The sequence below is a fragment of the Ursus maritimus genome, unplaced genomic scaffold (genome assembly GCF_017311325.1).
Source record: "Ursus maritimus isolate PB19 unplaced genomic scaffold, ASM1731132v1 scaffold_21, whole genome shotgun sequence".
NCBI classification, from domain to species: Eukaryota; Metazoa; Chordata; class Mammalia; order Carnivora; family Ursidae; genus Ursus; species Ursus maritimus.
The window spans coordinates 45990621-46012308 of NW_024424564.1; the positions used below are offsets into that span (position 1 = coordinate 45990621).

At 56.3% G+C, this 21688-nt stretch overlaps 1 protein-coding gene across 1 annotated transcript; it reads left to right on the forward strand.

The window, feature by feature from the left end:
- Positions 1–1502: 1502 nt before the first annotated feature.
- NCF4 (neutrophil cytosolic factor 4) lies at positions 1503–19295 on the forward strand. The gene is made up of 10 exons (XM_008705588.2): positions 1503–1715; positions 7038–7122; positions 7478–7631; positions 9746–9816; positions 12531–12658; positions 13840–13897; positions 14549–14647; positions 17339–17469; positions 17715–17780; positions 18914–19295. The coding sequence occupies exons 1-10, from the start codon at positions 1684–1686 to the stop codon at positions 19107–19109; spliced, it is 1020 nt and encodes a 339-aa protein (XP_008703810.2). The 5' UTR covers positions 1503–1683; the 3' UTR covers positions 19110–19295.
- Positions 19296–21688: the final 2393 nt, after the last annotated feature.

Sequence of the window (21688 nt, forward strand, 5' to 3'; positions counted from 1 at the left end):
TTTTTTGTATGTCTGGAGTAGGATGGGGAATTTCAGCTTGTGTTCACCCTGCCGTCTTATCTCTGTCTTCCAAATGCCTTGCTCAGTAAATAGACCTTGATTATCTCTCTATTTTTCTCCTTTTGTGTCCTCTCCTCTGTGTTTCTCCAACTGTCCTTGCCTCCCAAGGAGTCCGTAAAGGATCTTGGTTTCAGAAGAGCCCTTGGCTGGGTGAAGGGAGGGAGATCCTCACGGAGTCAGGAACGTGGAGCTGGGCCCAGGCCATGTACCCTCCTGGGGACTCTGGCTCCTCCCTGAACTCTGTTTGGGGCATAAGGTCCCTTGGGGTGGCTGGCTGGAGCAGGAAGGAGGTTCAGAGGAAGGGCTTGAGGCTGTCAATCACCCTCCATTCTTGCAGCCAGATAGCCCTCGGGATCCCGTCCCCAGTCCCTTCATCTGGAAGGTAAAAAAGGGACTGTTGTAGGAGACCCTGGCTCTGGTCTCCATGCAGCTGGCTCTGACCCCCAGACCCCTGTCCCAGTCCTAGGGGCACTGCTAGGGCATGGGTTTGGGACAGATGGAGTCAGAAGGGCCCATTCTGTGATGCCCGGGGATGGCAGGGCACGGCGGCTTCCCATCTCTACCCTCTCTCTGCTGTTCTTCTGCATTGCGTCTGCAATGTGTGAGTGAGAGTTGAGTGTGAATGAGAGTGTGTGAGTGTGTGCGTGACGGATTGGCGGTTACTGGGTGTGGCTGTGGACTTCTCAGAGAGCTCCCTTCAGAATCCGGTAGCCATACCCGTGAGAGGAGCCACAGAATTGCCAGCCAGAAGCAGCGCCTGAATACTGGAGGCAGGCAGGACCAGGAGTTCGGACTTTCTCCTTAAGCACAAGGCGAAGCAGTTGAAGAGTTTAAGCAGGAAAAGATGTGATCAGGTTTGTAACATAAAGCTCACTGTGGTGGGCAGAACCAGCAAGGACCGACTGGCTGGCCAGGCCTGGGGATCCAGGGATGAGAAGAGTATAGCCCAGAGCTCCTGGGGAAGGGGAAGGCAGAAGCATAAACTGACACTTGCTCTCTATATGAGAGAGGTAACTGAATGCTAACTCTTTTGGGGAAACCAGGGAGGCTTCCTGGAGGAGGTGGCATTTGCCCAGAGCCCGAGGGATGGCAGGCAAGGTGGAAGCCAGCACTCCAGGCCTAGGGAATAGTTTGGGCAAAGGCTTGGCAGTGAGGGTGAGAGGGTTGGGCGTGATGAGCCAAGTTCATGAACTCTCCAAGTTCACGAGGCCCCTTGGTGGCCAAGCCAGCACAGGGACCCTGTCTCCGATGGAATGGAGCTCTCTGATGTCGCATGGCAGCCCGGCACCAAGAAATCACATCCAGGAAGTCCTCAAAGCCCCCGAGTCCGTGGATTCCTGCAAACCCAGCATCCAAGGGTGGGTACTTCCCCAATTGGCAGTGCAGCTGGGAGGTGGGGAAGAGGAAGTGTGGGCGGAGGGCTAGACCTAGAGAGCCCAGAGGAGGAGCTTCTTCTCAATGAGAGAGGCAGGGGTGGGGCCTCCCCCCGGCTAGCTCCTGGGGACTCCTGGGACCACAGCAGAGACACAGGGTGGCTAGAGGTGAGTGAGAGGTGAAGTCGGCCGGCCGGGGCCTGGCCAGGTGAAGACTCTCTCCACCTTCTCCCCGGGAGCACCGACGACCATGGCCCTGGCCCAGCAGCTGCGGGCTGAGAGGTGAGTGCCGGAGCCAGTGCCCTCCCTGGGCCTCCTCGCTGTTCCCGGCAGGCCTTGGGGGCAGAGGCCCACCCTCCTGCAGCCCCTTATAGAGGTTAAAAGCTAAGAGGCCAGAGCTGAGTCAGAACCCGGATGCTCAGAAATGCGGATTCTTAGAAGTGTTTCAAGGAAGCCTCTAGTCACGGCTCACTTCCCTCACGCACAGATGAAGGCGCCCAGGCTCAGAGAGGGGAAGTGACTTTCCCAGGGTCACACAGGAGCGGGTGTAGAGGGTGGACAGGTGTCCTGGGCCCCAGGCTGGGCTCGCTGCTTCACCCCATGGTCAGCAATGGCTTTCTATCTTCTGTTCAAACAGAATCACAGGGTCTGGCCTCTTCCTCTTTATCTGGGGCCTGGCTCAAAGTCAAAAGTCTTCCCTTACAGCCCCTGCATTGCTCTCTGACCGCTCACCCTGTTTCCTTTTTCTGCAGAATCCTTAGACCACTTGCATAATATTCTTTTTTTTTTTTTAAGATTTTATTTATTTATTTGACAGAGAGAGACAGCCAGCGAGAGAGGGAACACAAGCAGGGGGAGTGGGAGAGGAAGAAGCAGGCTCCCAGTGGAGGAGCCTGATGTGGGGCTCCATCCCATAACGCCAGGATCACGCCCTGAGCCAAAGGCAGACGCTTAACGACTGCGCCACCCAAGCGCCCCAACTTGTGTAATATTCTATACTGGCTCATTTGTTTTCTGTATCACAGGCTCCCCCATCAGCAGGCCCCAGGACGGTATTTGTCCCCTCATCACCTGCTGTGCCCCCCATATATAGAACAACACGGGGACAGACTAAATGCTCCGGCTATGCTGCCGAATGAGTGAATCAGTGAATGGATCTCTGAACTGGAGAATGTCCTTGGCTCCTTCTAGTCCCATCCTGTCGTGCTGCAGATGCAGGGTCACCTGGAGCACAGCCTAGCCAGGGCCCGTCTCTCCGCAACACTGTGCCCTGAGCTGGGGGGTACCTGAGGCCACGGGGCTTGGCTCCTGCCCTGGATTGGAAGAGCAGGCGACATCAGAAAGAGAGCGTGCCCACTGTGTGGAGTGACTCTGGGGGCCGCCGGAGATGGGCCCGGCCGGTTCATGTCCAAGTGGGCAGCAAAGGGTCCACAGTGGAGTCTAGGGGCTGGAGGTGGAATTTCCAAAGGCTGAAGGTCAGAAGAAAGCTTGTCAGTGTGTGTGTGTGTGTGTGTGTGTGTGTGTGTGTGTGTGTGTGTGTGTGTGTGTTTGTGGAGAAGTCACGTAAGCAAATGCTTGGAAGAGGGGTCAAGAGGGCCTCGGTGAGCTGGGGGGTGGCGCCGGGGCTGGGGCTGCCCCACCGGACAGGTTCTCACTGGAGACCAGCTGAACCCACAAACACACGGGAAGTAGCTGCCATGTGAGGCTCGTGGCACTTCCTATTTTTCAGGGAATGTATCAGAAGCCATGACACCCACCCAGACCCCCCCCCTCCCCGCCCCAACGGTGTGCTCCCTCCCTCCCACTCCCTGGGTCTTTTCAGCCACCCTTGCCCCTCGGAGGAGGAGGAAGGGGCGCCCTCCTGCTTCCCTTCATGGGGCCAGGGAGCCAGGTCCGGGGGTCACTGGCCTCCCTGCCCCTCAGGTGCCCCGGATGCATGCTGCTTGAGGCCAGAGTGGAGGATGGAAAGGGAGGGTGAGGGTCCAGCAGGACTTTCTAAGACCCCAGACCCCAGACGTCCAAAGTTCGAAAGGACTATCTTGGGCTAGTGAGTTTGGTTCCAACAAGCATGTGTTGAGCACCTACTGCGTGCAGGAGCCACAAACCTGACCTAGCTGTTACCTGAGGGTCTTGCCGGGCCTCAATCAGCCCCTCCCGTCCAGGCTCCATAGTGGCCTTCGCCTGATGAACATGGGTGCATATGAACCCAGAGCAGCCCGGCCCCAGAAGGCCCCGAGTGGACTTCAGCTCCAAGGGGTCCTGGCTGAGATCTCCGGGGGAGGCTCTTCTGGGGGGATTTCCGGCTGGGTTTGCTGCTCCCCCACCTCCGCCCTGGGGCAGCAGCCTCCTGGCTCAGCCCCCAGCAGGCAGCCAGGCCATTCCCATACTGACCACCAGAGGACTTGCTAAGACACAGGGGGGTGGCCCGGCACAGAGCACCTACGATGTCTCTAGTGTTGTTCTGGGCCCTGGGGGTGCAGCAGTGAGCAGGGTCCCTGCTTTCGTGGGGATTCTGGGGCTGGGCTTGTGACATATGTGACCTCCTGACTCGTGCCATCCCCCCCATAAGCCTCCGTCGCCCACTGCCCCAGGGCAAGGCTCAGGGACTGTGTGATGGGCCCTGCCTGTGTCTTGTGTTACTTTCTGCCTCCCGTTCTGTGTTCTGGCCGCTCTCAGACTGCCTCCACCCTGAAGTTCCTTGCACTTGCCCCTTTCTTGTATGGCTAGAGCCTTTGCACTCAGTTTCCCTTACCTGTCGTGCTGTGGCCAACTCCTCTTTGCTTCTCCCGCTGACCTGGCCCCACTTCTTCCAGGAAGCCCTCCCTGACCATCCTCCGTCTGAGCAAGCAGTGAACCTCAGACATGCAAATCACCCTGCTTTTCTCTCTGATGGACATAAGCCCCATCTTTGAAGTGCCTGCTTGCCAAGCTCTCTTGCCTGCTGTACTACTAGTTCTCCAGGGCTGGGGGTGGGGGGCGGATATAATAATGACCGGGCTCTGGGATAGCTTACAACAGCGTGTGCTTTTCCTACACAGCCTCCCTGACCATTGAAATGATGTTATTTGTTTAGTGTCAAACTCCTTTACTCAGCCATGAGACCCAGGGGGGCAGAGGCCGTGTCCGAATGTGCTTAGAACAGTATGTGAGCTACGCTAGGTGCTAACAAGCGTTTGCCATTATTATTACTACCCTGGGTGGGGAAACTGAGGCTGGGGGGGCTAGGATTTATCTATGTGCATGCAGTGAGCTGTTGGGGCAGCAAAAAATTCTGCTTAGGCTCAAATCCCAGCTTCTCCATTTCCTTGGGCAGGTTCTGTAACCCCTCTGTGCCTCAGTTTCCCTGTCTGTAAAAAGGTGCCAGAAGAGCATGGCACACACTCAGGAGACTGTTAAGTGTAGTTATGACCAACCTGGCCGATCCCCTGCCCCGGGCCATTTCTATGCTCTGGTTCCTTCCTTCCTGCCTGCCCCGCCCCCGTCCTATTGCAGATGAAATAACCATGAAATGCACAGCCTCTGGGGAGAAAGTGGAGGAGGAAGCTTCTCCTGAGGGTGTTGCCATGGGGGCCTGTGTGGAAAGTGAGTGGGGAGGCTGCCAGTGGCCACTAAGTTGCTTAGGAAGTGGTGGGGATTTCCTCTGCCTGCGCACTGCCACCCCGAGTCCCTCCCCCCCCAGTGGCAGCCACCAGTGCCCTGAGCTAGCCAGAGGTCCCACGCAGCCCAGGCCACGTGGGGACCAGCAGCAGCTGGAACTGGGTGTGTAGACTGGGACACAGATCTCCCCCGAGGGCCTGGCCAGCTTGCCAATGTGGCAGCCCCGCCCCCACTCCTACCCCGTCTCCCAGTTGCTCCGGACTCAGCCACCCCTGGCTGCTCTTTCTCTGTCCCCTTGGCTGTCTGCTTGCTTGTCCTTCACCTGTCCCTCTCAGCCCCCTCTGCTCACAGATTGCTCTTCCGGGGGGGTCTTTACCACAGGTCACGGGCACGTGGTACCTCCCCGACTCCAGCTGAGATCCATCCCCCCCCATCCCCAACCACCCCCACTGAGCTCTAGAGCCCCATGAGCTCTTGCTAGACCACAACCTGGGGGCCAAGGGCCTCACATTAGGATGCCCGAAACTCAGTCCATCAGCACTGCTCCCCTCCCCCCCATCCTGGTCAGCATATGGGTGACACGTAGGTGTCACTCTTGACACTGCCCTTTCTTCCCCTCCAAATCCAAACAGTCCCCAGACCCTGCTGGCCATCAGTCAGGAATGACTCACAGATGGGTAGCGTGTCTGCTGGAAGTGTATACGTCTGCAGGGCACCAAGGAATTCGTGGGTGCTTAAACAAACAGGGGCTTATTTTTTCACATAACAAGAAGTCCAGAGGTAGGCCACAGCTGCTTGTGCAGCTCAGTGACCTCAGGACCAGAATCCCAGAGATTCCTTTGGTCTTCCTCCCGTCTTTGCCTCATGGGGGCAATATGGCTGCTGTGGGACCAGACGGCACCCCTGCTTTCAAGGTAGGCAGAGGGGGAAGGAGAGGAAAACACGCTGGCCTGTCCCTTCCTCTGGATCAGGAAAATGGACACTCCTGGAGAGGCCCTGATGCAGATTCCCTCTTACATTTCATTGGCCAGAACTGGTCACGTGGCTGGTCCTAGCTGCAGGGGAGGCTGGGAAATAGGAATGGGATTATTAGGTTTGGTTCAGACCAATCATGGCCTATCACCTTGAGGCTAGGCACATTGCCACACTAAAAAAAATGGAGCTTGAATAGCAGGAAGAAGCAGGGGACACAATGAAACAGTGTCTGCCCAGGGTTGTCTCTGTGTCTGTTCTTTCCTCCTGTCCCTGCTGTTTGGCTCGGGCCCCCACCATCTCCCAGCTGTACCACTCCAGGGCCTCGAAGCGCTGCTCTCTCCCTTCCGTCTTGGCCCTCCCTTTCCTCTGCACACAGTTGCCTGAGTAGGCCTCCTACAGCCGGGATCCCTCTGTTCTTACTCTCTTCTGAAGCCTTCCCTGGCTCGCTGTTGCCTACAGGGTCTACTTAGCTCAACACTGGAGACCCTCCTCAGCCTGGCCTCACCTGCCTGTTCAGTCTCTAATCTCAGCTAACTCCGGTCACACTAGACCTGAGCCTACTCCTCGAGCCTTGAAACCTTAGCATATGCTGTTCCCGCTGCCTGGAAGGCCCTCCCCCAAGCCTCTGGGCCTGCTTGGTGGATTTCCCTTTGACCTTCTGTTTGACCTTCTAGACCTGTTTCAAACGCGGCATCGTCCTCTGGGAGGACTTCCCCAGCCTGGGCATGAGGAGCCATTCTCTCTGCGGGACACGGGTTGACTTTGTTTCCCCCTGTGACCCAGGGCCTCGCCCAGGGTCTGACCATGGACGATGCTCCTTAATGCGCGGCTCCTGGATGAATCACCACAGGGCGACTGGCCGGACTGCAATATGGCTGCTGACATCCGGCCCATCTCCGAGTGTCTTGGGCCGTGTCACGGCCTGGCCCTGGAAGGGGGGTTGACCGAGGGGTGCCGGACACACCCTTGGTTCCCTCCTGCACACTTAGGCCCAGCGGGCCGTCAGGTGGTAACAAGGCTCTCTTCTCTCAGCGACTTTGAGCAGCTTCCCGACGACATTGCCGTCTCCGCCAACATCGCCGACATCGAGGAGAAGAGGGGCTTCACCAGCTATTTCGTAAGACGGACCCCTGATCCCCAGCTTCTGACCTCTGACCCTCCAACTCTCTCGTCCCCTTAACTTCTCTCGCAGCGGTTCTAATAGGGCGATTTCGCCCTCCAGGGGACGTTGGGTGGTAAATATCTCGAGACTTGGTGCGGGGGTGCGCGGTGCTGCTGGCCTCTGGTGGAAGAGCCCAGAGAGGCTGCTCGGCTCCGCCCGGCGCACAGCACAGCCCCCACCCCAAAGAAGTCGCCGCCTCCCCCACCGCAGAACACTGAGGTTGAGAAACGCTGCTCTAATCCTAAAACCTTCGAATCCCCGCCCTCCTCTGCCTGTGGCCTCGCTACATCCTGGCCTGTGTCCTCCCTAGGTTTTCGTCATCGAGGTGAAGACAAAAGGGGGGTCCAAGTACCTCATCTATCGCCGCTACCGCCAGTTCTACGCCTTGCAGGCCAAGCTGGAGGAGCGGTTTGGGCCGGAGAACAAGACCAGCCCGTTCACCTGCAGCCTGCCCACGCTGCCAGGTAGGCCGGCCCGGCCCGGTCCTTGGCCTGGGGAGCTGGGCACCCTGCCGCACGACCGCGCTGTCCTGGCAGTCACCAGCTGCCCCCTCCAGCCTCCACCCTTGACCTCCTGCCCCGCCCCCGCCCCGTTGCAGCCATCCGTCCCTAGTGCGTCTTGGGGACTCACCTTCAGCGCCCCCTGCAGCCCTGTCTGAGAGCTGCCCTTTGACGGCCGCCCCAGCTCCCGCAGTTCCCCGGGGCTCTTCCTCCCTACCCGCTCGGCTGGAACACGGTGGGCACCCTAGCTTTTCTTCCGGACAGTCCCCTCACCCCTTGCCTCCTGGCCTCTCTCCCCCGCTCAGTCCACACAGGCACTTCGGATTGGCCCAAATCTCCAGCAGCTCGGCGCCTGCCCTCTCGAGCCGTGCAGGAGTGTGGGGTGCCGGGTGCGCGGGTGGTCTCGGGGTGCCCCCACGCCCTACAGGTCGCGTACAACCACCGTTCCCACCAACAGCAGAGACGCTTCCTGACCTTTCCGTCTTGGGGCTCCACACTCTGCCTCTGGCTTGCTCTTGTTTTCTCTCTGTCCTGGCAGAGGTCCCGGCAGAGGTCCCGGAGGAGCTGAAGCTGTTCCCCGCCCCCCCCCCGGGGGGGCTCCTGGCTTCTCTTCTGCTTTGGAGCCACTCCCACTCGCACCTGCTCCTTCCCTGTCTCTGGGCTGCAGGCGAAAGGGCGGTCTTGCTCTGAGCCAGCCTCCCCTCCAGGCTCCAGGGAGCTTTGCCCCTCCCTCCTCTCTGTAGCTTTCCCGAGGCAACTTGGTCCTCCTTGTACACCTGCCTTCTCCGTATTTACGGACTCTGCCAGGCTCTCCCACAGCCTCAGTGCTCCTGCCTTTAGACTAACCTGTGCCACGAGGAGGCTTTCTGGCCATCAGCCCCCTCGAGCCCCGACAGCCCTCAAAATCTCCTTTCTTTTAGGAGTCACTCACGGTCCCCCTTCTCCTCTCCCATCCCCTGCTCATCCACCGGCTTGGTTTCTGCTGTCACTGCCCCACCGAATTCCCCTTGGGACTGTGGCCGTGACCTGTTAAGTTGGACTTCTGCGGGCATATCCTGGCCTCACCTTCACTGTCCCGCTTCCTCCTCCGGGAAGCTCTCCCTGACCTCCTCCCTGGTCTCCTCCTACCTCACCGGCTGCTCCTCCACTTCTTACGGAATCTGCCCCCTCTGCTGCTCCTTGGGAGGTTCTTATGTGTTCTCTACAGCGCCATCCCTGACTTTCTTCTCCCTCCCAACACCCTCCCCACAACCAGGTAATCTGACCTCTGACCTTAATGTCTCTCTTGTGCTGCTAAGTCCCAAGGCCTCCCTACCCCAGACCCCGGATGCTGCCCTCCTACCACGTCTGGACACCAGCCCCTGCCCATCTCACGGCAACAGGAGCCAGACATTTGCCTTCTGCTGGGGGTTCTTGGGGGAATGGTTCGACCAGGGCCCCCACCTAAGGCTCCAGGAGACGACATTTGTCTTGGGTCAGCCAACATCTGTTTCCCTTTTCCCTTAACATGCTGCCTGGCTTTTGAGGAACAATTTATTCATCTACTGAACGAATACTGATTGATGGGGGCACTATGCTAGACCCTTGGTTCCTCACCTTGGGGGGCATATTAGAAGTACCTTGAGATTTAAAGAATTCTGAGGCCCAAGTCCCACCCCCAGAGATTCTGCTTTAATGATTCTGGGGCAAGTCCTACACAATGAGATTTTTAAATGCTCCCCCAGTGACTTAAATGTGTAGCTGGCATTGAGGACCCTCGTCTTAGGTGACGGACTACAGCTGCGGGCAAAGCAGAGATCCTCCTCTCTTGGAGCCAAGAATCGTGACTGTGTGTGTGTGTGTGTGTGTGTGCGCATGTGTGCATGTAGAAAAGGGCAATAAATAAGTAAAACAAGACAAATATCAGCTGGCGACAGTACAACCCAGAGAACGCAAGCTGAGAGTTGGGGTGGCCCGGAGTGGCCCCTTCAGCACGGCTGAGCCGATGGGGAAGATTCCTGGCCTGGGTGGGCGGCTCTGAGCCCAGAGCCCCGCGGTCTTGGGCCAGGCTGCCAGGGCGGCTCTTTGCGTTTCCGCAGCCAAAGTCTACGTGGGAGTGAAACAGGAGATCGCAGAGATGCGGATACCTGCCCTCAACGCCTACATGAAGGTAATGGCGGGGCCGTGTCACCTTGGTCCCTGGGAGGGTGGCATCCCTGAGCATGGCCTGGGGGCTGGCTCTCTGGCTCCGATGGCCCCCATCTTCAGTCCTTAAGGGCCAGGCCTGGGGAGAGAAACAGGATGTGTTCTCAGGGCTCCAGAGGGTGGGGTGGGAGCAGTGGAGAAGGAACAAGGAACCACGCTTTGAATCGACAAGTTTGGTGTCTGTGCTGGGCGTTCTGATACCGAGGGGAATAGGATCCAGTATCTGTCCTCAAGGTACCTGCTGCCTGGTGGGGACACGGACAGGGAGTCACAAAACCACGGCCTATGTAACAGGGGCATGATGGGCCAGGGCCTCACCTCGCTCACACAGTGCCTTTGTACAAACTGGAGAAAGGCTCTTGTAAACTGTCTGCATCCCTAGGAGATGAGAGCACAGAGAAAGAAGCATCTCGAAGGCAGAGACCAGACTGGTCAGGAAAGGCCTGCTACCAATCAGGACTGTGCAAGAAAGGGACCGTGTGCCTCATGAGGTAGTGAGCACCCCATCACTAGAGGCATCCAAGCTGAGGCTTGATGGCAACCTTAAGAAATTAGCGAGGGAAGCCCACTTCAGAGCACAGAGGCACCCTCACAGCCAATGAGGGCTCCCCTCCTCTTCTATTCTCATGGCTGAAGGGCACGGAGCTAGGGGTTGTCAGTCTTCTGTCTGATACTGACTGGGTGATTTGAGGCGAGTTGCTCATCCACTCTAGGCCTTGGTTTCCTCACCTATGAAATGGGGCAATGCCTCCAGCTCACTGATCTCATGGGAGGGGAGTGATGTTGGAAGCTTCCAGAACGTGAGAGATCATCGCTCCCAGTGGCGTGAGCGGCAGGAGGAGTGGAGAGGAGCTGGGAGGCAGGAGAAGAAGACCCCGGCCCTCTCCAGTGGCTGCAGGAATTCTAGGCTCTGAGCAGAGGGTGGGTGGGAACTGGAGGCATCTCCCCCCAAGGGGGCGCTGTGACAGCTGTTCCTTCAGGGCGGCTGGAGGCTCCTGTCTTCTCCTGCAGGGCTAAGAGAGGGGAGAGCTCTGGAGGGAGGGATGAGGCCGTGGAGCTGGGGGCTCTTCCCCCCACACCTGGGCTTAGCCACCAGCCGCCTGGAGGATCCCATCTCTGCCTATCTGTCTGATTTGGTTCCTCAAAGCCCAGGAGTCAATCACTGCAGGAATCTCTGCTATGGGTAACCCCAGCCTTTGCTTGAAATGTTCAGGGACGGGGAGCTCACTACCACGCTTCCCTGCGCATCCCCTGTTGGACAGCTATTAGAAAAATCTGATTCCCTGTAACTTCCACCCACCAGTGTCGCCACTGTCCTTGTGGAGAATACGGGTCATGTGATAATGACACCTACCTGGAACCACGTGGGGTGCTTTGTCCAGCAGCCCGGAGGCTCTTGACATACATTTGTAGGATAAATGAATAGGCTTATTTATTTCCCTCAATGACTTGTGAGTTAGATGCTATGCTCCCTATTCACAAATGAGCAATGGAGCCCTCACTCCGGGTCATAGAGCAGCTGGATCGGAGGGCTGGGATTCGAACTCGCGGCTCTGTGTACCCAGCGCGCTGTGTTGTAATGGAAGCGGCAGTGACAGCAATCATCTCCAACTCTGACGGCACACTTGCTGGGTGCCTGGTAGTGTTTTAAGTGTTGCGCACACATCGCTCATTTAACCCTTACGCCATCCCACAAGGCAGGCGCTAGGATCATCCCCGTTTTATTAATGAGCATAGGGAGGCGTGCTTGCCCGAGGTCACCCAGCTGGCTAGTGGGATTTGATCCCAGGTGCAGCTTGGCTCAGGGTCTGTACCCTTAAACCCATCTCTGGGCTGCCTCCCGGCCCTCCCCATGTGACAGCTGTGTCCTTTCCGGGCTCTGCATTCCCAGTTCCTCCAGGATGGACCTCTGGGCCCCTCCTGCTGCCTCCATGGGATTCTCCGAGGGGGTTTGGGTGCGTCTGGAGTACTCCTGGGGACCTGTGCTTTGTGCAGCTTGGGAGGATGACCCTGCCGGGGTCCAGGTACATTGCGTCCTCACGGAGTATAAGTGGTGGGTATAACCAGGATGAGATTGAGTGAGGGTCCCGACTCCAGTGCTCCTTATCTCTGCCAACAGGGTCAGGTCCTTTGCCTCTCTGAGCCTCAGTTTCCCCAACTGTGATATGAGATCAAGTAGCAGGAAGCAGTTTTTAGGCTGTAATACCACTAACCATTATTGTTTTGGGTCATTTGAGGTATTCTTCCTCCCACTATTGTCTCATTTTTATCTCAAGGCTGGGCCTTGGGGGCAGATGGCTCTGGGTGGTCCAGCTCTGTCATTCTCTAGGCCAGGTAGCCTGGGGCAAGTCCCCTAACCTCTCTGACACTAACTTTCAGGTGGTCGTGAGATGGAGTGAGGTCACCCAGTGTGGCACTCAGTACGGTGTCTGGACTGTCATCACCGCATCATTTTACCTGTTGTCACCATTATTGTCCTCTCCAAAGGAACTGTCCTCAAGCAGTTGGTCCCCTCTGATCTGGAACCCAGGAGGAAAGCTTATGCCACGTTGAGCAGCCAGAGAAAGCGTTACTAGAGAGAGAGGGACCAGCGTGGGGGACGGGGATGGGACAGACGGGCTGGGATGTCCAGACGTTTCTGTTGCCCACCCCTCGTCCTGCCTCCTCTCCCAAATGCAGAGCCTCCTTAGCCTGCCCATCTGGGTGCTGATGGACGAGGACGTCCGGATCTTCTTCTACCAGTCGTCCTTTGACTCGGAGCAGGTGCCCCAGGCGCTGCGCCGGCTCCGGCCGCGCACCCGGAAAGTGTAAGTGCCCGGCCCCTGCGCTCCCGTGGGACAGGCCCCAGGCCCCTTGCCAGGTGCTCCTAACCACTCTGTCCCAGATACCCCTGTGGCAAAGGCACTTCTTTTCCCTGGAGGAAGAGAAAAACTAGATATCAATTCCATCCCTGAACGCCCCAGGATGTGCAGCTTGTTAGGTGAGCTTGGAAAACCGAGCACAGGGCCTGGAGAGGTCGAAGGTGGGTGCATTTTGATGTGTGTGACAGTGAGGACCGGAGGACAGGGGCTGGGCCACTGATGGGGAGAGTTGGGTGCCCCAGCACCCATGGGGGATGCCTCAGGACTCGAGGTGCTTGGGGAGAGTGGAGAGGGGGAGAGAAGGGCGGAGCTGCTCTCTCCACAGACACTTCCAGAGAATGTCCTGGGATGCCCTGTCCCCCGATCGTGCAGTTCCATGGGGCTGGCTGTGGCTTCTGGGGTGTCACACTGGCCCCCAGGGGACACTGCTGCTTCCTCACTGATTCCAGAGAGCCCACCACTCCCTTCCAGCTCCCTCCTAAGCAGAAAATAATCACAGAAAATCCAAGCCACTGTGATAGGGCTGCGCTTCCAAAGGCCAGGCTGCTGCTGCTAAGAATTCCAGGGACAGTGCCCCCGAGCCCCGGCCTCCCTCCCAGGACCTCCCTCCTTCCTCAGGCTACTATCTCTGAGTGTCCTCTCGGTGCCTGGCCATCTCCCAGAGGCACGCGGGCAGGCATGGTCTCCACTCTAGCTGAGCCATGCGGCAGTCCTGTGCCCCGAGCCCTGGCGCAGAGGACCTCTCCAACCCATTTCCTTGGCTGAGAAATTAGAGGTTAGGTGCAGGGAGTAGAAGGAAGAACAGACGTGAAAGTGTTGATAAGTTAGGATGCTGAGCAAATGTGTATCTTCCTCCCCACCTCCTTGCTGATTCTCTGTTTCCTGGTCCTCAAAGGGGATACAGTCCCTTCCCCATAGGCAATGGGAACTGTGTGTGCTTGTGTGCGCATGCGTGTGTGTGTGTTTTGTGTGTGTGTGTGTGAGAGATGGCCCAGAGGGCAGTTGTAGCTGCATTTTTAATGTCTTCTCCCTCCCCCGCCTTTCCTGCCCCTAATGAGGGGCTCGTTTGGGGACAGAAGCAGGGAGCCAGGCCCTGAGGGAACCAGGCCTCCCTTTTGTCTCCACAGCAAGAGCGAGTCCCCACAAGGCGCCATCTTTGACCGCATGGCAGCTCCGCGAGCAGAGGTAACCCCACTGGGCCAGGCCTCCTACCCCACCTCTGGGCTCCACCCTTCGCCACTGTGCCCCTCCTGCTGGGTGCCCTGTGTGTGCCCACAATTGGCGTTGGGTGCTGCAGGTTGGAGGGGCCTCAGCCTCGGCCCTAAGGGCACCCAACCCAGCTGACAGGAGGTGATATGGGGAGCGCTCAGGTAGAGGGGAATGCGGCCATCCATCATCCGGCCTCCTCCAGGCCAGCCCCACCATGGTGACTGAAGCATCAGAGATGACTCAAACCAGGCCCTGGCCTCAAGGAGCTCCCGGCTCCCTGGGGACACACATGTAGAAACAGTGTGGTCAGTGCCCTGGCTTATGGGAGTTCAGGAGCCCACATGGAGGCCTGGAGGGCTGAGGAAGGTGCTCGGCCCAGGGAGTTTGGATCCTTGCCCCTCTGTGCTCATCCCAGCAGGTCTGAAAGGAGTACCATTCTGGAGTCAGAGAGACCTGGGTTCTAATTCTGGCTCCTCCACTAACACATGGAGTGGCCTCTGACAAGTCAGCGGTGCTCCCTGAGCCAGTTTCCTCATCTGTTAACTGGGATACTGAAGTATGCAAAGCAGTTTCGTAGGAATTCAGTGAATGCTCCCTTCCTCCTGCCCTACTGCACTCTTCTCCCAGGCCCTGTTTGACTTCACTGGCAACAGCAAACTGGAACTGAATTTCAAAGTTGGAGATGTGATCATCCTTCTCAGTCGGATCAATAAAGACTGGCTGGAGGTGAGGGGGGGTGAGCATGGAGATGAGGGGGGGTGAGGCTGGAGGTGGGGGTGAACATGGGGGTGAGGCTGGAGGTGAGGGGGGTGAGCATGGGGGTGAGGCTGGAGGTGGGGGGTGAGCATGGCGGTGAGGCTGGAGGTGGGGGGGTGAGCATGGGGGTGAGGCTGAAGGTGAGGGGGGTGAACATGGGGGTGAGGCTAGAGGTGAGGGGGGTGAGCATGGGGGCGAGGCTGGAGGTGAGGATGGGAGTGAGGATGGGAGTGAGGATGGGGGTGAGGTTGGAGGTGAGGGTGGGGTGAACATGGGGGTGAGGCTGGAGGTGAGGATGGGAGTGAGGCTGGAGGTGAGGATGGGAGTGAGGATGGGGGTGATGTTGGAGGTGAGGATGGGGGTGAGGCTGGAGGTGAGAGTGGAGTGAACATGGGGTGAGGCTGGAGGTGAGGATGGGAGTGAGGATGGGGTGAGGATGGGAGTGAGGATAGGGGTGATGATGGGAGGGAGGATGGGGGTGAGGATGGGAGTGAGGATGGGGGTGAGGTTGGAGGTGAGGGTTGGTTGAACATGAGGGTGAGGCTGGAGGTGAGGATGGGAGTGAGGTTGGGGATGAGGATGGGAGTGAGGATGGGGGTGAGGTTGGAGGTGAGGATGGGGGTGAGGATGGGGGTGAGGATGGGAGTGAGGATGAGAGTGGGGATGGTGGTGAGGATGGGGGTGAGGTTGGAGGTGAGGATGGAAGTGAGGATGGGTGTGAGGCTGGAGGTAGGATGGAGATGAGGATGGGGGCGAGGATGGGGGTGAGGATGGGAGTGAGGTTGAAGGTGAGGTTGCAGGTGAGGTTGGAGGTAAGTTGGAGGTGACGTTGTTTCGGGTCTGGTTGTGGGGGGAAATCAGAGGGGACAGGGGCAGGGAATGCCCCAGGGAAGAGATGCCATCTGAGGATAGTCCTGGAAATCAGAGCAGCCAGCTGGGGGCAGTGTTAGGAACACAGCCACAGGGGAGGCAGGTGTGTGGCTGGAATAGAAGATTCTGGAGACCACACTTGGTCTCCAGTTGCTTCGGGCAAGTCGGTTAATCTACTGAGTTTAGCATCTTGGCCTGTCATGGGGTTTCGCAGCCGCGGCACTGTTGACTTCTGGGGCCACAGTTCTTGGTGTGGGGCCAGCCTGTGCATCGCAGGGGTTTAGCCGCATCCCTGGTCTCTGCTCACGAGACGCCAGCAGCAGTCCTGCAGTTGTCAATCAGGTGTCTCCAGACACCTGGCCTTGGGGGACGAAATCACCTGCAGCTGAGACTCACTGGTGTGTCACCTGGGATGATTTCCCTTACTGTGTGGGCAGCGAGAAAAGACAGTGATGCGGACCTTGAGTTCTGGTGTGAGACTATCTGCTGTCATTTCCTAGCTGTTTTTAACTAGCTTTACGTCCCTGGGAACTTTGCTCAACCCTGTGGTTTCCTTTTCCGTAAACGAGATCGCTGTCGGGCAGTTTCTTCATCGCGGTCCTGGGAGGGCTCCCCGAGGCGCAGCTGTTCGGGGCTTGGCCCATAGAGGGCCTAGATGCATCCGTCGGGCTGGCGCTGGGGCTGCTGGGAAGGTCACAGGAGACTCTTGACGCCAGGGCTTGTCTTGATCGTTGCTTCGTTCCCACGCGCGGCATGCGTGGCCCCTACAGGGTTCATGTTGACTCAGTGAATGGAGATGGGAAGCCCTGGCCCTGGCTCCAGCTGTTTGGATTGGGTCCTGTTGTTCTTAAACAAGATTCCCTTTTGTCGAGGCTCCTGAGGCAGAGGGTAACTAAAGGAGGTGGTGGGACGGGCCCCAGGGGAACTGCGGGGAGGGGAGGGTCCCTGGCCTCCAGGGGCTAGAGAGGTGCGTGGACCTTTGGTCTCACAGACTTAGCAGCTTTGATCGTACCCCGGTCCTGGAGCCCTGTCTTGGGACCTATGGCTCTTGCAGCTGTAGGGTATTGCTGGGAAGCTGTCCAGAAATAAGGAATGCCTGTTACCTTCTTGTTTTCTGAAAAGTTCTCTATGTGAATAGGCTGGCTGATTTCTGGCCTTGGTTAAGGAGAGGGTCAGGGGAGCAGCGAGGGGACTACTTTGAGGGAACTGGGATGTGGATACTATGTCTTCTCTAGGTTTGTGAAGATTAAGAGAACATTGCTTGGCTGGGGCTGGGCAGAGCTTTCTGGCTGTTGGCTCTGGAGCACGTGCTCTGTGCTATCTGCAGAATGAATGAATGAACGAATGAATGAATGAGTGAAGAAAGCCACCCCTTCATCTCCCTCCCCTGTTCTGTGTTCCTCCTTAACACCGTGGCCGCTGGCTGAGCATGAAGCTGACCCACGTCCCTGCGCATGGCCCGCATTGCCCGTCACCCATTGTAATACGCGCTCCCAGCCAGAGGGCAAGGACTGCCATCCACTCTGAGTCCCAGACCTGCCACGTGGCTGGTGCTCACGAAGTCTGTGAATGAGTGACTGAATTAGATCAAAGCAGCTTTCCAGATAAAGTGAGATCTTGACCTATTCTAGAACAGAAATATGTCTTTTGGGGTGAACATTATGGCGACCTTGGTCACTTTTTCTTCTGCATACGACCTCGTCTTCATCATCATAAGGGAGTGGGGGGAGCGAGGTTCGGCCCCGCTGCCTCTCCTCCCACCGACAGGGCAGCCCCTCCTTTCCTCCTCAGGGTACTGTCCGGGGAGCTACGGGAATCTTCCCACAGTCGTTCGTAAAGATCCTCAAGGACTTCCCAGAGGAAGAAGACCCCACCAACTGGCTGCGCTGCTACTACTATGAGGACACCATCAGCACCACCAAGTGCGTGGCCTGGCCCCCTCCCCACCCGCCCCCCGCCCCGCCCTGCCCCCCACATCACACTCTGGGCGCTGAGAAGTAAAGCAGAGCTCCCCTCGCCCAACTAAAAGCCCGCAGCGGCTCATCCTGCCCTCCAGACAAGCTACAGCTGGGTAACAAGATGTCAAGATCCAGCGTGGTCCTGCTGGCCTGTTCCCGTGTCCCCCTTTGGCCCGATGCCCCCTCACCGCTGCCCGTTGTCCCCTTAGGGACATCGCGGTGGAGGAGGACCTCAGCAGCACTCCGCTGTTCAAGGACCTGCTGCAGCTCATGAGGTGAGAGGCGGGAGGGCGGGGGCCAGACCCCTGGAGGAGCGAACGGAGGGAGGAACAGAGCCAGTGAAGGCGTCTGTTTGATCCCTAGCGGGGCAGATAGCAGCCTCCCATGACGGAGATGAGTGGGGGTCTGCAGAGAGACGTACAAGGGCTTGGAGGAGGTCACACAGTTTGCGAGTGAGGATTTGCAGCCAGAGCTAGAGACTTCCCATCCAAAAACCTTGGACTTGGGTCCTCCGCCGTCAGAGGACCACCAGCTCCCAAGAGCCAGCCTGGTCCCACAGACTGGAAATAACCTGAATCTATTCCTGACTATGAAAGGAATTCCTCTTCATTAATTAAAAAACCAAGAATGTCAGAAATCACAGAAAGGTAGAAAGAAGTGAAGTATAGATATTCCTCCTCTCATCATTAGATACACATCCAGATGGGCTCCATGCACACCTCCAGCCTCACCCCATAAATATGATGTCAGCGGGCTGCGTGGTGTCCTTCTGGGGACGCACTGTAATCAATGTAGCCATCCCCTTCTTGGCCAATTTGATCATCCTCCCCTTTCTTGCTAGCAGAAATAATGCTGGGATTCTCATATTTGGTGACTTGCCTGATTGTTCCCTCAGGATGAGTTTCTAGAAGTGGAATTTTGGAATCAAGGTGTTTGCAAGTCTGTTAGGCTTCCAACCCCATTTGTTGAGTTACCAATAGGAAGGTTGTATCAGTTTTTACTGTCACCAGCCACGTGCACCCCACACCAGACAGTCCCAGTCCTTCAAAAGTTCTCCTCCGTAGCGGCATGCAGCTAGCTCTGGGGGCTTAATTCTCTCTACTGTGTGCCTGGCCAAACTCACTCCTCTTCCCCACGATGGCTCTTAACTCTGCACATTTATACACAAGGCATTTCAGGCTGTGCCACTAATTTATTGTGAAGGCCCCTTCTTCCCCGTAGGTCTCAGTTTCTCCATCTGTACAATGGGACGTTGGACCACACAGGTGATAAGGCCTGTGTCAAGTTCTGACCTCTTCTGATTCTTAAATCCTGGCTCTAAAACTCCCTCAGCCCCCACTCCCTGTCTCCCTTAGGCTTAGGTCTAAGGCCCCTGGACCTTTTATTAACCGTGATCTTTCCTACCCAGACGGGAGTTCCAGAGGGAGGATATCGCCCTAAATTACCGGGATGCCGACGGGGATCTGGTGCGGCTGCTCTCAGATGAGGACGTGGCGCTCATGGTGAGGCAGGCCCAAGGGCTCCCCTCCCAGAAGCGCCTCTTCCCCTGGAAGCTGCACGTCACCCAGAAGGATGACTATGCCGTCTACAACACTGTCCCCTGAGGCGATGGTGTCCCTGGGGCAGGGAGGGACCCTTGGTAAGAAGCCCTCCGAGGAAATTAGGACCAGGAAAGCCTGGGAGCATGGGACAGACTTCCTGGTTCGAATCCATGGACCGGCTGGGCTTGGCTTGTATTCTGTCTATCTGCACACTTGGTCTTGAAGTGAAATAAAGCCTTTCATCTCAAAGGTCCAGACTGTGAAAGACAGTATCTTTTGAGGAAAGAATGGAGAGGGAGTAAAATCCCTATTAATGAGTGTCAGTTAGGGGTCATTTATATATGGAAGGGGGCCCTGGCATTGGGCCTGTATTCCAGCTGCCCCGTTCCCTTGCCCTGTCCACCAACATCAAGACATTGGCAGGGCCGTGCTCCCAAGAAACCCGTTGGGATATCCTTCCTTGCCTCTTCCTAGCTTCTGGGGGTTTTCTGGCATTCTTTGGGATTCCTTGGCTTATGGATGCGTCATTTCCATCCTCCATACTCACACAGTGTTCTTCGTGTGTCTCTTCACATCTTCTCTGTGTGTGTGTCTGTCTCTGTGTCCAAATTTCCCCTTTTTTTATAAGGACACCAGCCATATTGGATTAGGGCCACCCTAAGCACTCCATTTTGACCTCACTTCTCTCTATAGACCCCATATCCATGGAAGGGCACATTCTGATGTCCTGGGGGTTAGGACTTCAACATATATTGGTGGGGGGGTGATACAATACAACCCATAAGAGCACACTAGAAAATATCCGTTCAGCAAAAATTCAACAGAACTTGAAAGCTCCGTTGTAGCAAATCCAGTTGTTTGGCTTCTAACATGTGGCCTGGCCAGACTGATTGAGGGGCCCTAGGTAGGACAGTCTGCAAAGACTCACCACCTCACAAGAAGGGGTGGGGTTCTTCAGTGACCCTCCCTCTCCCCTTTCCCCCCAAGCCCCCCATGATCACAGCTGGGGCCAGAACCCACAGCATGGAGGGGTGGGAGTTGTTCTGAAATGCAGAGGCGCTGCTGTCAGAATGCTCGAGCCCCAGGGAGGCCATGTTGTTGGGAGGCTGGGCCAGGGACTCTTGTGATGGGTCCAGGCCCTGGGAGTGAGGGCTGAGGTGACCTTGACAGAGCGGCATCCCTGCCTCCAAGCAGAAGCAGAAGAAGGCTCCCTCTGGAGTGAGATGTCCTCAGTTTGGGTTGATGGATTCAGATGAAGCAAAGGCTCATAGTCAAAGATCACTAACTCTCTGTGAGTGAGACTAGGCAGTGGGAACAAGCACTAGCTTTAGAGCCCCAGGGACGACAAGTGTTTGAACTATGTGACTAAAATGTTTAAAGCAATAAAGAATCAAAACATAAAAATGAACAAGCCAAAGAAAATGATCAGGCAGATTTGCAAAAGGGAGCTGGAATGTACGTACACGCTTATGTGTGTACCCACGTGCAGATGTGTGTGTGTGCATCTCCTGAAACAGAAAACCCAGTGGGTGGGTCAGACAGGATCCTAGAGAGGAGAAAACCAGTGCATTGGAAAAGAGGAAAATCAAAGAAATTACCCAGACTAGAACACCGAGAGACAAGTGGTTGGAGAATATGAAAATGAAGTTAAGACATACAAACAACAGAACGTGGTTTTTAAAAAATTGGAATCTCAGAAAGAGAAAATACAGAGAATGGAGAAGCAACATTTAAGGAGATGGCAGACGCCGTATTTCAAAACTGATGGGAAATCAAATCTGTGGGTCTAAGGAGCATGTCTGGACAAGCAGGAGAGAGAAAAAGTGCTCCATCCCTGGCTACATTTTGAAACTGTAAAAACTCTGAAGTCAAGGAGAAGATTTTAAAAGTGGAGAAGGTTGAGGTCACTACAAAATAACAATTAGCATGATACGCGGACTTCTCAACAGTATCAGTGGAAGCCAAAGTCAACAGCATGGTATCCACATTTTGGAGACAAAATAACCTTCAATCAAGAATTATATGCTCAGCAAAACCATCTTTCCATAGTGACGGTGACATGAAGACATGTACAGATAAAAACTGAGAGGTTGCCACCAAGATCCTTGAACTCAAAGTATCTTTAAAGCACGTTCTTCAAGAAGAAGAAGAAGATCCTTGAGGGACGGTTTGAGATGCAAGAACACATGATTAACAAAAGCAATGATAAGTATTGTGGTGGATTTGTCTTATGTTGACTTGCTAAGCTGAAACGGTATTTCCAAGAACTTCCTTCCCTGCGTGGATCCAGATGGGTGGGGGCCATCAGAGCCATTCTGCACGAGATTCAGAAGGGGGTTGTTTGCAGCAGGAAGCTTCTCCATAGTAAAGAGATCCTGCTGCAGGTCATGCATGTTGTCGCTCGTCTGCTGGGTCACAGGGTGGAACTTTGGAACACAAAAGTCAGAGAGAAGATCTTCAAAGCAGTGAGCGAAAGTTGAAATCGCCACAAAAGGACAGCACTTAGAATGACAACAGGCTTTCGGTAACCCCTTCAATGTCAGGTCCCAGCTCCTGTGCTGGATGTGTGTTCAGCACCAGTCTCCTCTCAGCTCACCCTCACTGGAGTCTCGGAGGTGGTGAGAGGCCGATGTGGTTCCAGC

Bases quoted from the DNA above. Each gene is read 5' to 3' on its own strand.
- NCF4 (XM_008705588.2), top strand. From the start codon at position 1,684: ATGGCCCTGGCCCAGCAGCTGCGGGCTGAGAG. The intron at 14,648-17,338 runs GTGAGGGGGGGT...TTTCCTCCTCAG, and splicing joins TCAATAAAGACTGGCTGGAG to GGTACTGTCCGGGGAGCTAC. The intron at 17,781-18,913 runs GTGAGAGGCGGG...TTTCCTACCCAG, and splicing joins GACCTGCTGCAGCTCATGAG to ACGGGAGTTCCAGAGGGAGG.